Source organism: Temnothorax americanus, unplaced genomic scaffold, assembly GCF_048541705.1.
Source record: "Temnothorax americanus isolate GAGA-0224 unplaced genomic scaffold, ASM4854170v1 Scaffold117, whole genome shotgun sequence".
In the NCBI taxonomy this organism is placed as follows: Eukaryota; Metazoa; Arthropoda; class Insecta; order Hymenoptera; family Formicidae; genus Temnothorax; species Temnothorax americanus.
Genome location: NW_027509250.1, coordinates 251,795 through 266,198, shown reverse-complemented (window position 1 = coordinate 266,198; position 14,404 = coordinate 251,795). Strand labels below are relative to the sequence as shown.

Sequence of the window (14,404 nt, the reverse complement as noted above, 5' to 3'; positions counted from 1 at the left end):
TTGCAGGAAAACTCTTGGCGGATAACGTAATACGGCATTGCGATAAAACGCAGGAAATCGAGACAGGACAGAAGCCTCTTGCTGAATGCAAGTGAGTATCATTTTAAATCAAAAAAACTTTTTTTCGCGAAAAACGCGTGGCATAAATATAGTATTTTATACAAAAGATTAAAAAAAGAAAGAACATATTGTGCAGAGAAAAACGTTTCTAAAGCATCAAAATAAAACGCATACTCCCTCGTCTTCGCCAACCGAAGGTTGGCAGCAGTCGGGAGAAAAATGTATGCATGCAGAATTCCTTATGTATCTTTCTATATCTCGTTTTGACGGAAATTCGCAGCCTTCGTTCATTCTTTCAAAGAAGTCCGCGGTTCAAAAACGACAAAGAGAAGCTGCGAAGAAAGCAGCGTAAGAGGAATTCCATTTGCGCGACGTATAAGTGCACGTGATGTCATTCTCTTTTATCTTTGCGCGAACGTGTAGAGCTTTCGTCGGTTTGCACTTTGCGAATGAATCGCGGTAAATCTTATGCGCGTATAAGATAGGGTCCTTTTGCATGCACTATCGTTTGCACAGATTGTAAGAAGCAAGAGAAACAAGGTGATAGGAGATATCGCACTTTTGGGGAAGTTTATAATTTTATAACAAACCAGCTGGTTACCCGGGCTTCGCCCCGGAGGACATAAATAATCAGACACGCAAATAGTCTCTCTCTCTCTCTCTCTCTCTCTCTCTCTCTCTCTCTCTCTCTCTCTTTAAAATTCGATTAATTATTTCCCGAAAAATTCGTCAAACCTCTGATACCGCTTTCCAAAAAGATCGGTAACGAAAAATTATATACTTGATGGCACTCCCCGGGAAATTCAACCCCTACTTTATGTACAATTCTTTGAAATTCAGTCATTCAAAATCGGTTTTAAAAAAAATCGGTAATAAAAAATAGTACACTTTATAGCACTCCCCGGGAAATTCTACCCCTACTTCATGTATAATTCTTTGACGTTTAATCAATTATTTCCTGAAAAATTGGAAGAATTAAAAAAAACGGTTTCCAAAAAGATCGGTAACAAAAACTGTACACATTATAGCGCTCGCCGTAAAATTCTACCCCTACTTCATATACAATTCTTTCAAATTCGGTCAATTAATTCCCGAAAAATTGAAAAAATTTCGATACCGGCTTCCAAAAGATCGGTAACGAAAAATTATACACTTCATAGCACTTCCCGGAAAATTCTACCCCTGTTTGATCTACAATTCTTTGAAATTCGGTGAATTATTTCCCGAAAAATTAGAAAAATTAGAAAAATTAGAAAAACCGGTTTCCAGAAAATCGGCAATAAAAAACTATACACATAGTAGCACTCCCCGGAAAAATCTACCCCTATTTCATATACTTTTGGTAAAAATTCGGTTCAGGGGTTTGGGCTGGGCGTTGATGAGTCAGTGAGTCAGTCAGTCAGTCAGTCAAGACATCTTCCTTTATATATGATTATAATTATATTTACGCGTATTTCCATATGTAATTACAGAAAATTTTGTCATTTTTGTACAACAACTTTCTATCATCTGCGCGCCAACTGACTTTATCTTCCAATACATCCTGTACGTAATACGTGTATAATAATATCATTTTGTATTATCAGAGTCACATAACCGATTGTCGTGGGACCGATTTGGCTACTATCCGCGTGTACTACATACATACATCCTCTTTGCTCAGCATTCTATTAATAGACACATTCCGCGAATAGCGCTTGTCACGAAATGCGATGACTAATGCATCGACGATGTTATCACATTGTTGCAGCAATCTGAGATTTCGGCCGCGATATCGTCGCGATTTGGAATCTACCGAGAGCGCTCGATCGGACGAACTCACCAGCCGGCTTCTGACTTGGCGAAGTCGCGACCGTCACCCGATAATATTGCAGGTAAGCGATGCTGCACCTGATCGATGCACGAATCCGGCTGCACAGATCGACTTGCTCGACAGGTGACGACGTTTAATATGTCGGCCCCATCTGGTTGAAAATTCTGAGTGTTGCGCGTGTACGACTCTTTTACCTTCGCTTTTATTCCATTCGTCGCGTCGCGTCGCACGCCAATCGCCTTAAATCAATCGCTTTAATTTCGAGCTGACAAATATATTTCTGCAAGAAAATTAAAAGCATTTCCATTATTAAATTAAAAATTGACATCAATTTTGTTCTATATGTGCGTTTTATTTTTTATTTCCATATTATACATTTCATATTATATTTATTTCTGTTATAATTTTTACACGATTTTTATTACACTTAAGGGCGATCCGATCTTTTACTTGTACCAACTCTCTAATTCACACATTTCCTTTGTAAATTATTTCTTTTGTAATTGCAAAGTAATGCATTTATATTAAGCTACTATACTACAGCAGTGCATGCATCGTACAGCGCTAACATTAATAACCATAATACGCTGAAGTGACGAACAAGATAATACGTAGCATCCGTACTAATTTGTCTCGGTCCTGACCTGCAGTACATATAATCGCCACTAAATTCCATCTTATAATTCTAAGTTACACGAAACAAATGTACTCACGTTGATAAATAGCGGAAAAATAAAAACACTTTTATTACATAATTAAAACCCGAGCTATCGATTGGGTCTACTTAGAACTTGATCGGTTGAGCGGTTATTGAGATCTAATAATATCGAGTGCTCGTATAACTCGTCGCGTCGCGTAAAAGAGTCACGGTGCGGTCTCGCTTCGCGTATACTTGGCACAAGACACTACCGTGTCTCTTGATCTTTTAAAGCATCGCAAACTTTGCATAGTGCATAACAAACGCACAATTTTAAAGATACAATTTTACAGATATAATTATGGGTATAATTCGACCGTACAAAATTACTTTAAAAAAAAAAGTAAAAAAAGGCGCCAAGTTCACGCATAGTAGTGTACCTATATGTTGTTACGTCGAAAAAAAAAGAAAGTGGTAGTATTAAGGTGCCTTTTCATGCTGACGCTCGACGCTCATTTTCAGCGGCAAGAAGGTCGCATGACTACAATTGACGCCGGCGTCAATTGAAATTCATGAAAAGGAAAACAGCGTCAAAATTTCGGCGTCTTCGCGCTGCTTTGGCTTTGACGCTTGAAGTTAGAAATATCCAACTTCTTTTTCTTGACGCTGGCATCATATGATGTCACGTGACGATGCTCAATGCTGTTTTTCAACGCCCCATGAATTGGCACCTTTATACCTCGAGAAAATTTAAGTAACAAGTGGTAGACGTAATCTTTATATCTCGAAAAATCTCGAAAAAATCTAAGCAGTAGTATCTTTATTTCCGAAAAATTATAACCCAAGTGATCTATCAAGACATCACAAAATTATGTTACCTTATCAAAAAGAAGAGTCGCGCTTCAAGTGCATGATCTATTACAATTACAAAAAAGAAATGATATCTCTTTAAATTACAGCGCCAATTACAGAGAAAACATATATATTGCCTCAAAAAATAATTGTTGCACTACTTTGAAAAATCTTTAAATTGTGTTTAAATTTAACAAGGGAATACAAGATATTTAAATACAAAGTTTACATGTGTATTTTTTAGTGGTCACAAAGAATTACAGAGGTAACAGTACAAAATAAAAATATTTTATTAAAATACATAAATTTTTCTTGTAAAAAAACTTGGCGCTGCTAGACCTCAAAATTTTAAATAAATAAATAAACTTATCCTCTACTTAATTATAAGCCGCATTATCCGCCGTTTGTGTCGTCACGCACACCCATATCACTCACTCGCACATTCACGCTGATAATCATTTAATATTACTTTCATCGCATTCTCCTCTGAATTATTTTTATTTATTGTTGTCCTTATTTATTTAAAATTTTGAGGTCTAGCAGCGCCAAGTAATTTTGTACGGATATCACGCCTTTTTGTAGTGTTACGCATCTTAATCTTATAAACAATATATCTTATAATCTTATAAACAGTATATACAAGGTATGAAGCTAAAAGTGTTACGGACTATTATTTCTAAAGAAAACAACAATCTGAATGTAGGACACCTAGACATCGAATTCAAGGTATTAATACACGTAGACACCGAAAACTACGGAGCTCACTATCTAGACATCGTCATCGGCAACCTGGGACACCTAGACATCGCATTCAACGTATTATTACACCTGGACACTGAAAACTACGAAGCGCACTATGTGGACCTCGTCATCGGCAACCTGGGACACCTAGACATCGCATTCAACGTATTATTACACCTGGACACTGAAAACTACGAAGCGCACTATGTGGACCTCGTCATCGGCAACCTGGGACACCTAGACATCGAATTTACCGTACGATTATACCTGGACACCGAAAACTATGAAGCGCACTATCTGGATCCCGTCATCGGCAACCTGGGACACGTGGACATCGAATTCAAGGTATTAATACACGTAGACACCGAAAACTACGGAGCGCACTATGTGGACCTCGTCATCGGCAACCTGGGACACGTAGACATCGAATTCAACGTATTATTACACCTGGACACCGAAAACTATGAAGCGCACTATCTGGACCTCGTCATCAGCAACCTGGGATACCTAGACATCGAATTCAAGCTTGATTCATAAGAATCGACTTAAAAATTCCCTAGCGGCACTTTCTGCCAAGCGTAGAGAATCTTCTTTTCCGTTGACTCAATATATATTATTTATATATTATATATATACCTAATTTTTACCTAAATAGAAATCTTCCTCCTGACCGATAAGTCTATCGACTTAATTTCGAAATACGCGCGCGATATCGAAACTGGCGATACCTGCGCCGCCAGCGTCGAAAAAGTGAAAGTAACGTTTCTGATTATGACGTCATCATATAAAACGTCGGCGTTAGGAGGAGGAGAAGGAAGTATCTTAATAAAAAATTTTCACATTTGGACTTTGTGTCGCAATATCTCCGCTCGTAGGGCACGTAGCGGAATATTATAAGAGAAACCCCCCCCCCCCTAATTGGACCCCAAGCTATCGATCAAGCCTACTTAGAACTTGATCCGTTCACTCGTTATCGAGATCTCAACATCTCGGGTACTCGCAACCCGTCGCGTCGCGTAAAAGAGTCACGGTCGGTCTCGCTCCGCGTGTACTTGAGACACTACCGTGTCTCCTGATTCGTCTAACTAACGCATCACCGATAAGAATCAACCATAAAGAAAACGATGTTTATTTAAGGACGTTCTCTCGTTCTTATACTAGAGAAAATCGATTTTTTTAGGATTTTCTTGAAACTGTGAATATACGTTAATTTAGGTGTGCTTTATGCGTGGTATAAATTTCAGTACCTCTTCCGGTATAAAAAATCAAGATACTGAGCCTCAAAGTTTCAACTTTTACTAATGAAAAGGTTTTCCAGGCCAAACGGTAAGAGGACCAAAGTTGCTTCTCTCGTCGAGTTCTATAAGAAAAAAATGCCAAAACTAAAAAAATTAAATTTTAAATTTTTTTTTTGAAACTTTGAGGCTCAGTATCTTTATTTTTTATCCCGGAAGAAGTACTGAAATTTATACCACGCATAAAGCATACCTAAATTAACGTATATTCACAGTTTCAAGAAAATCCTAAGAAAATTGATTTTCTCTAGTATAAGGACGAGAGAACGTCCTTAATATGTAATTTCATAAAATATTAACTCATTGAGAAAGAATCTCCGATCTAGCGCCTGTGCTGTTCAATTTTCCTTTTCAATTTTGCTGCAATGAAAGCAGCACTATGCGCGAGCACCCGAGTTCGTTTCTTCATTCGATAAATCCGTCGTGCAGTTTTACTCCGCGCCGTGCCCAATATTCGCTGCATAAAAGTCCAGGTTCGCGCGTTCAAGGTCGCCGGATTATACGCAACCCGTCTACACACGTGGCTCTGCGCGCGGCGCATTTTTTTCTCTCCCTCCCCTCCCCTCTTCTTATTTCTCGCTCTCTTTCTCTCTCGCGCGAGAGAAACCGGAGCACGATGAAATTACCAAAGGGGGCGGAATTTAATTCGCGAGCATGCGCCACGTCTATGGGGGGAATTATCGGTGGGGTTGCCGCCACCACACACCACCATCACCTCGCTGCTACCGCTGCGTTATTGATCAGGGTCCTCTTCGTTCCCACGAAATGGCTAAAATATATCACACCGCGGGGCACGACAGATCGCGCCCCCGTTCCCTGCTGCGTATGCAAAAATTCGTGTTACGTAACTAATTTACGCTAGCGGGATTCTTGCGGGAATATTTCGGAAATTTTTTGACTGCCAAAAAACGATTAGGGAAATGATAATATATTGTACGATATCGGAGATATTATCTACGGAAATATATAATCTACTCTCCGCGGCCGTATTTTGCACAATATAAATTATAGGTACCATTGTATGCATGCAATAGCGATCGAATCGGGAACAGTGCACCTATATTAGTATCTTTATAGAATTTCTGCGAGTGAGGCGATGTATAACAAGTTAAATAAAATGAGACAAAGAGACGTCGTCTCGTGCATCTTGTGCTTGACGTGCTTTACAAACTTTTCGATATGTTGCATTAAATTTTCAATATATTGATCTTACAAAATTTAAGTATAAGCTTACGCCAATGCGGGTAAACGCAATCTTTGCATACTTTGGTTTTTATTTCGCGACTAGGAAGTCCCGTGTGTTGCGTATCGCGGTGTATAGGTTTATAAAATACGTGACGTTTATCTTTCACACACTCTCGCGCACTACACGCGATATTGTGCAGCAACTTTTTGCAAACGACTCACAAAGCAGATTATTGACAGTTTTCATCGTCCTATACGCATATCGGCTCACATATCGGAAATGCAATGTACATATTAATCTCCCACACGAATTTCATTAATTACTATTCGGCTCCGGAGGCACTTTCATGTCTCTTCCTCTCTTCCTCTTACATCAATTAGAAACTTTCTCGTCGAAAGGGTGAGATTGTTATCCACCTAACAGCAATGAAGGTTTATTCGGTTAATGAAATGCGTGATCGTTGAAGAGGAGAAGCGGAATCCCGCGGTTTCCTGATTAGATATAGACGCGAAGAGAACCCCTCGACGGTCGTCCGCTATAGAGATAGGAGCGACTAGTGAAAGGAAGGACTCCGGCGATAATCAGGTATATTGAAGAAAAGCTCGTTGTAGAACGGAGTGTAAAATCCGCGGAGACACGGTTGATCGGATAATTATAATTTGTCGGCAATTTATTAAGATACTGGAAATAACATTGTACAAGAATGCTTGTGATTACGAGGCTATTGATTAAATTAATCGGTACTTGGGCATCCCTACGATTATTTCGTAGCTGAGAAATGGAGGAAGAATATTTTTAGATTTGTTCTTTCATTGTTTCAATATAAGATATGCATCGAGATCTGTTTAACATTGTGTAATTGGTACATAGATTACTTGTCCAAGTGTAAATGTTTGAAAGAGAAGCAATCTTTTGTACGAAATAAAGTTGGGGCATCTCGAGAGCGATCCATTCTAAGACATCGCAAATAATTTCTCATTAAATTGCGACAAAGCTCCGAATCGCGGTGGGAGATATAATTCTCCCAGACGGGAGAAGACATAACAGAAGCATAAATCACAGATTCATGTCCAGACTGTACATATATGTATACATATATCGTAAGCGGAGCATCTCGCGAGTTAAGCTCCTCTGAGTTGTTGAGTACTAATAAACAATTTGTCATTTAATCTGGAACTAATTTAGAGACGTCAAGCGTTGAAAGTGTATTCCCTCGGCGAAGGAAAGATTCGGCAGCGGAGACAGACGTCTTTCTAGGCTGCGTTCGGTTTGGGCGCTCACGCGCTGTAAGCATCGCTCTATCTTCGTTTGATGTTCGATGTGCAACGAAGATAGAATGATGCTTACAGCGCGTGAGCGCCCAAACCGAACGCAGCCCTAATTAGATAGTGAGAAGAAAAGATGGTCGTAGACTAGAAAAAGAAAGAGCGAAGGAGGACAGAGAGAGGCGATTACCACGAAACCGAGCTCGGAGAGACGGACGGAAGCAGGAGCGAGAGCGAGAGAGCGGAGTCAGCGGAGCAAGCCGACAAGAAAAGGGGGGATAGATAGTGAGTCAGCGTCGTCAGCGATAGTGCAGCAGCCCAGGCCGAGTCCAGCTGTTTCTCGATCCCCTAACCTACGCTCTACGCTAGTTTATTTCAACCGCTCCAACACTCTCCTGTCGTGCAGCGGCTGCTCCGCTGTCCGTGCGCACTGCGTCCCCAGAGGTCAACGCAGTACGCAGTGCAGCCTCGTTAACGGCGAGGAGCTTCTGGACTTTTATCGCGCTCTAGTTTCCGCTTCATCTCGCGCGCCGACGATGGATCGCCTCGCGACGGAAGAAATCGTTTCACTCGCAATCCGGACGATCCAGTCGAGGATGAAATCGGTCGCCACGCCGCGGCTAGTTCCCGATATCTAATCGTTTCAACGCATCTGAAGAGTCGGACTAGTCGGAGCGAGACACGAGACGCGGCCGGCGATCGTGAGTGTGTGCGCGTCATGTGCGACCGCCGAAGAGTATATCGGCGACTTTCCTCGATCGGAACTGCCGGTTTCCTTTGTACGCGTTTCTCCTTTCTGTCTCTTCCTGTGGGTCACGAAATCTTCCAATGAAGCCGTCGATTTCCCTTTAATTGCGCTCTGCCACGCGTTGAATTGCTTCTCGCGTTGAGTAAAAACTTATCATTATTTATAAAATTGTTCAGACTCGTATTTTTAACTAGATACTCAATGCTAAATATGGCAAATTGGAGTTAATTTATCTAGAACTATTTACTTAGCGCTAAACTATTCCAATAATTGGAATTCATTAGTTCCACTTAGCAATTATTTATCGAAATCTAAACTGCGATTCTACATGAAAAATAGAAGTAGTCTATCAACGTGTATATTTTTCCTGATACGTTTTCCGCATATCTTCTTGCTTCTTTTAAATCGACGAGGAATACCGTTCTTTGCCTTGCGAAGGGCAAAAAGATTAAGACAGAGGATTGATTGAGCACGCATTTCCGGTTAAGGGTGCCGTCACATGGCAGTCAGAAATTCGGAAAACGGAATCTCGGAAAAGTAACGGAGAGGGGGTCAACTAATCAGAGTCGGCTCAATCGGTGCGATTTTTCAAGGGCCGGGATCCCCATGGAACGACTTTTACGGAAAACCGAATGGCATTCTAACCTTAACATATTTTTAAATTAAAGAAATTTTTATATAATTTTAGAGTATAATAAAAAATACGTCGAAGCTTTATTTTTTAATAGACTCTACTACTACGGTAAGTATCTTTTTTCTTCTAAAACAATAAAAATTTTTACTTATTCCGGAAATATCAGTCCATGGGGAGCCCAGTCACAAAAATCGTTACTTTTCCGAGATTCCGTTTTCCGAATTTCTGACTGCCATGTGACGGCACCCTTACGCAAAGCGTGTTCCGTCGCAATCGGGAACAAGGAGGGAGTGTATACGCGGCGCGGCGTCGCGCCAGTTCATCATCCGGCGATTCCGGATCCGATTGATCCCGATGGTTATCCGCGTATCGAAGGGAACGCGATAACTGACTTCCGAGGGAAAGCCATTCGCGAAAGAAGCGTGACGCGCGAGTACACGAGTGCCCGTTAACGACACGCACGTGTCGCACAGTCGCGTTACGGCTCTCCACGAGTTTGCGAAATGCACGACGCGACGTGAGACATCGTGCGTGTGGGCCGCGCGAGCGGGCAGCTGCGTATACAACTATAAATGGCAACGGCAAGACGTTGACACGTGCGATATATCATGGGGGTGATGGATCAAACGCGAAGGGGAAGGGAAGTCAAAGTCTTTCGCGATTCGGAGCAGAGCGGTGAATCTCGCGACGGCAAGTGTTCGCGCCGAAGTCTCGGAAACGCGCGCGGCAGATTTTCTCATCTTCGTCTGATCGGAGAAGTGAGAATCGGATAAAACTCCTTCGCCTCTCGCGAGTATGCTCGCTACAATCAACTGCTTTCAGCTGAATGCACGCCGATCATACTGAAATTGAATATATTGTCCCGCGGTTGTCCGCGAAACTCGTGCCAGTTTCTATTCGTATCTTCTAGGATTGTAGCAAGCAACGAATTGTGAAGAGTGCGCAATATTGAAATAATTCCAAATAACATTTGTCACGTGTCTATGCGATCGTTGTACACACACGCGTTCTATGAGAGAATTATATTAATAAAAATCGTGAAAAGGTATTCCACTGTGAATTCCACCTGCCTTCGAATGCGACGTGAAAATGATTAATTACCCCAACTGTTTTGACTGATATATATCTGCCGGATCGAATTGATGAATCATGGTAAAAAAGATGAAAATCTCTATTACAGAATTGCACATGTTGAAACGTATTATTCGTTTTCAAAAACGGTGGCATCACGTGAGGACGTTTTTCACTCGGACCACGTGATCTTGGAGCTATTGATTATATCGCGCGGTGCCGGTGCCGTGTCTCAGGGACGAAGAGAAGATAAGTACTCTCCGGCGCGGCGCGGGTGGCGCGGCACGGCGACGGAAAAACAAGATGCGATGCACTTGATTAGAACGCGCGACTAATTGCACTTGCGGCAACTCGCACGACGCATCGAAGGGTGAAGACGGGAGGAAGAGGAGGGAGGGTGCGGCGTGTCGAGGATCCTTGTGGATCGCGGTGGCGGTGGTGGCGGCTGAAATGCCTGAGGGACATTTTGAAAATCTTTGGTTCAGCGCATGCGTCCCGGTGCCCTCGCGACGTCCGATGGTACACGATGGAGCCGTCGTCGCCTCCAAACCGTTGTCGCTAGAAGAAACGGTCCGCACGGTGCGTGTCCGGGAGGAATTATATACGTACCTCCCAAGTCATCATGGAATTCGACGAATCGGTGCCGATCGGATCGACGAGTAATCAGTGATAATCAGTGCGTTGTCGTCGCGGCTCTCCTACGGGGGCTACGGAACGAGCAGCCGTCCGCTCTCGTCTCGGTAGGATCGATAGCGGGACAGATCTTTCAGAAGAGAGATAGAGAAAGAAAGGAGCGCCACTTATTCAAGAGAGTGTTCGATCAATTTTTCAATGCGCGTTTCACGTCGAGATCGGAGCCGACGGACGATCCCTAAACGAGTGAATGTTCCATGAGACTGAATTCGAGACGCAGCGAAAGATGCCGGGCGAAAATCGCGATCAGCTGTCGAGAAGCGGAGACGGAGGTGGTGAAGGAAGGGGATGCGGTAGCGGCGGAAGTGCTCCAGGACACCGAGAGACCCCGAGAGGCGGCGGCGGCGAGCTAAATCCTCATAACCGTGGTAAACCAACCGCGACGATGATCCCGCTTCCCCGCACCGGCCAGTTCGCGTCCGCCTCGCAAAATCAGAAGATCGCCAAAACGGAGAAAAATCGACAGAGACTGATTATGGAGAGCCGCGGCACCGTCGCCGCTGCCGTCAACGTCTTCGACAAGGAGCGGAGAATCGGCATACGGGAGGAAGAGACGCAGCAGACGAATTGGCGATTATCAGCCGCCAACTGTTCGGCTAGCGCGCGATTTGCCGAGGATTTCGGTGATTCGCATCGAGGTGAAAAGGTGATTAATCTAAGGCGAAGCGTTTTAACGTCTGAGCGGAACGTGAAATAGGTCGTCGCCATTGAAATGTCAATTCTCAAACGACAGCATCGACGTACGGCGTATATATCTTTTATATATTGATTTATCATCCTAAACATACGTATAGATTTTCGAGACTATCGATCAACGTTTTATGTCGAATAGACGAAAGGTATACGTTTATAATAGCGATAATAAGTATAAGCAATGGAATAGAAATTCATCGATATAAACGAGTTCCGACGAGTTCATAATATTATATAATATTAATATCTAATACTTTTATTATTCTGGGACTAATCCTAATATTCAAAGATAAAAAATCTCTTTTGTTTCGATCTTTATATTTCTCGATTATAAGAAGATTGCAATTCCTCTCTCCACAACAATGTGAAATTTGTCCAACGCTCGCACTTGCCACTTGAGCTCTTCGGACATTCGAATAATTAGGATAATTCGAACGGGCACGGATCTCCTTGCAAACGGGGCGTATCGCGACACCTCCCGAAGCACCAACCGGAAATTTACTTTCGTCGTTCTCGCATCACTGATCGGCATGCTCTGTTTTCTATAACTTACTTTTCGATATTGAACTCTAAATCGCTTTCCGAAAAGACTCACCGATTTGGAATTTTTTCGAGTACGTATCTCGTCGGCTTGAATCATTTTATTACACGTATGCATAACTAAAGCATAAGATTATAATCTCTCTCGTAAGCTCTTTCAGCATATAATGCTCGAAATTATTTACATTTTAAAAATTTCGCGAAAATTTTTTGACATGTAAAATATATATCCTCCGGAAACGTTGGTAATTTGTGACATGATACGTCCGCTTCGTCACTCGATTTCCCACGATTACAGCCGAGACCGAGATGAGGAGAAACAATGCGGTTACGACTGCGCCTGTGCGAAAAACACGTAACACTTGTCGCAGTTTAAATTTCTCGAAGCGCGAACACGCTTATTTCACGCGCGGTCTTAGATAACGTTGACGATGACAAAAAGACATCTCCGAGCATAAAAACGCCTGTGAGGCGCTCGCGCGTACTTTATGCGCGTACAAACCGTTCGTGACTAAAATACACTTCCTCGCTTGGCCGTGTCAGAAATGAAATTCGTGGCCCACAGAACTGCTTTTCGTGCATCGCCTGTTCCAAGCGATAATTATGCCCGATCTACAATAGCTGTAGTAAGCTGTAGTAAGCCTCAAGATGTAAGAAATTGACCAATCACAATCGATTATTCTCCTCACATTTGTCTGTAATTGGTCAATTTCTTACGGCTTGAGGCTTACTACAGTTTACTACAGCTATTTTGTAGATCGGGCATTATGTCGTTAGTCGTTACTCCTTAAGATAACAATTAAACCATAAAAATTTGTAAGTTTAATGACTTATTTTGAATTATTATCTTTTCCTCGAAAATTATCGACTCCGTAAGGATAATTCTCGCAATTCACAATTGATAATGACACAGTAGCTTTTTTAAGTATCATTAATATATAATATGATACAGTTTACACGAGAACACGATAATAACGATAATAATTTTAGGTCAAATGAAATAAATAATAATAATATACAGGAGCGCACAGCATTATCGTAAAAACGGCTATCTAGCTATCTGTTCTATGATCGCAATTGAGTCACTTCACCAATTACGACGTCATTAAACTGTCGGCCCTCTTATCTCGACGCATCACCCGCATCGCCTCGCAACGATGCGTGGTTCAATAAGCCGAATTCCGCTTACCTGTGCTGTACGCGTAAATACGTAAGGCACTTACAGGTAAATCGAGATGATTAAGCGGCTTATTTCGCTATCCGTCAGTTATCTGGACATGCCTCGCGAGTCCCGATGGGCGCAGCGCGAATCATTATTTGCATCAAACGTGCGTATCTTTCCGATCACGAATCGCAATTAAGTTTTCCGGTCGACGGTTAATGAGTTCGCGGGAAAAAGGAAACGAACGATGCCGCCGTGAAAGCTATAAGTGAATTCTCGCCTTGTCCTGTTAGTTTCCGATCTTTACGATTTAGCAGGTCGTTCGATCGTATCACATGATCGTCTAGTTGTGGAGAATAGAGATTATCTTTCCACACACACACACACACACACACACACACACACACACACACACACACACACACACACACACACACACACACACACACACACACACACACACACACACACACACACACACACACACACACACACACACACACACACACACACACACACACACACGCGCGCGCGCGCGCGCGCGCGCGCGCGCGCACACGCACAATGCGCAAAGTACACATCGTCCCGAAAGCAGGCGGCAAGCGTGGCAAACGTGATAGACGAGCGGTTATCGAGAGCTATAAATTTACCAGCTTTATACCCGTAATATAATTACTATCGACAGTCTCGTTAGTCTAGTTTAGTCATTGTATCTTAAGCGTATTACCGTTTCGGAAAATCACACGTGATTTTATCGTATATTTGAACGCCGGAGAAAATGGTGAAAGTGTCTATTTGCGAATAATAGCGAAGATGCGTCACTTTTGCTTATTTACGTTCAACCCACTCTAATTACGCTTACGAAGAGACGCAGATTCAAGGGACTACTTTCGTTTTTACTTGCCATTTAATTTTCATGCAAGATCTAGTGGAAATACCATCGAAATTATCATTGATTTAAACCGGATCCAAGTAGCAACCTAGCAATTTCTGCAGCTCTAAATAGTTTAAATT

The 14,404-nt window shown here is 42.3% G+C and overlaps 1 protein-coding gene across 3 annotated transcripts in view; it reads left to right on the top strand.

The window, feature by feature from the left end:
- LOC143908821 (uncharacterized) overlaps positions 1-14,404 on the top strand; it is a 32,771-nt gene that overhangs the window by 3,155 nt on the left and 15,212 nt on the right. The window contains exons 2-3 of one of the 3 annotated variants that reach the window (XM_077426629.1): positions 7-91; positions 1,811-1,934. In XM_077426629.1, the coding sequence (XP_077282755.1) occupies positions 7-91; positions 1,811-1,934 (209 nt within the window). Of the gene's footprint in view, positions 1-6; positions 92-1,810; positions 1,935-8,215; positions 8,629-10,411; positions 11,642-14,404 lie in introns of those variants that run through there. The other 2 variants (XM_077426628.1, XM_077426630.1) reach the window with 2 other exon arrangements.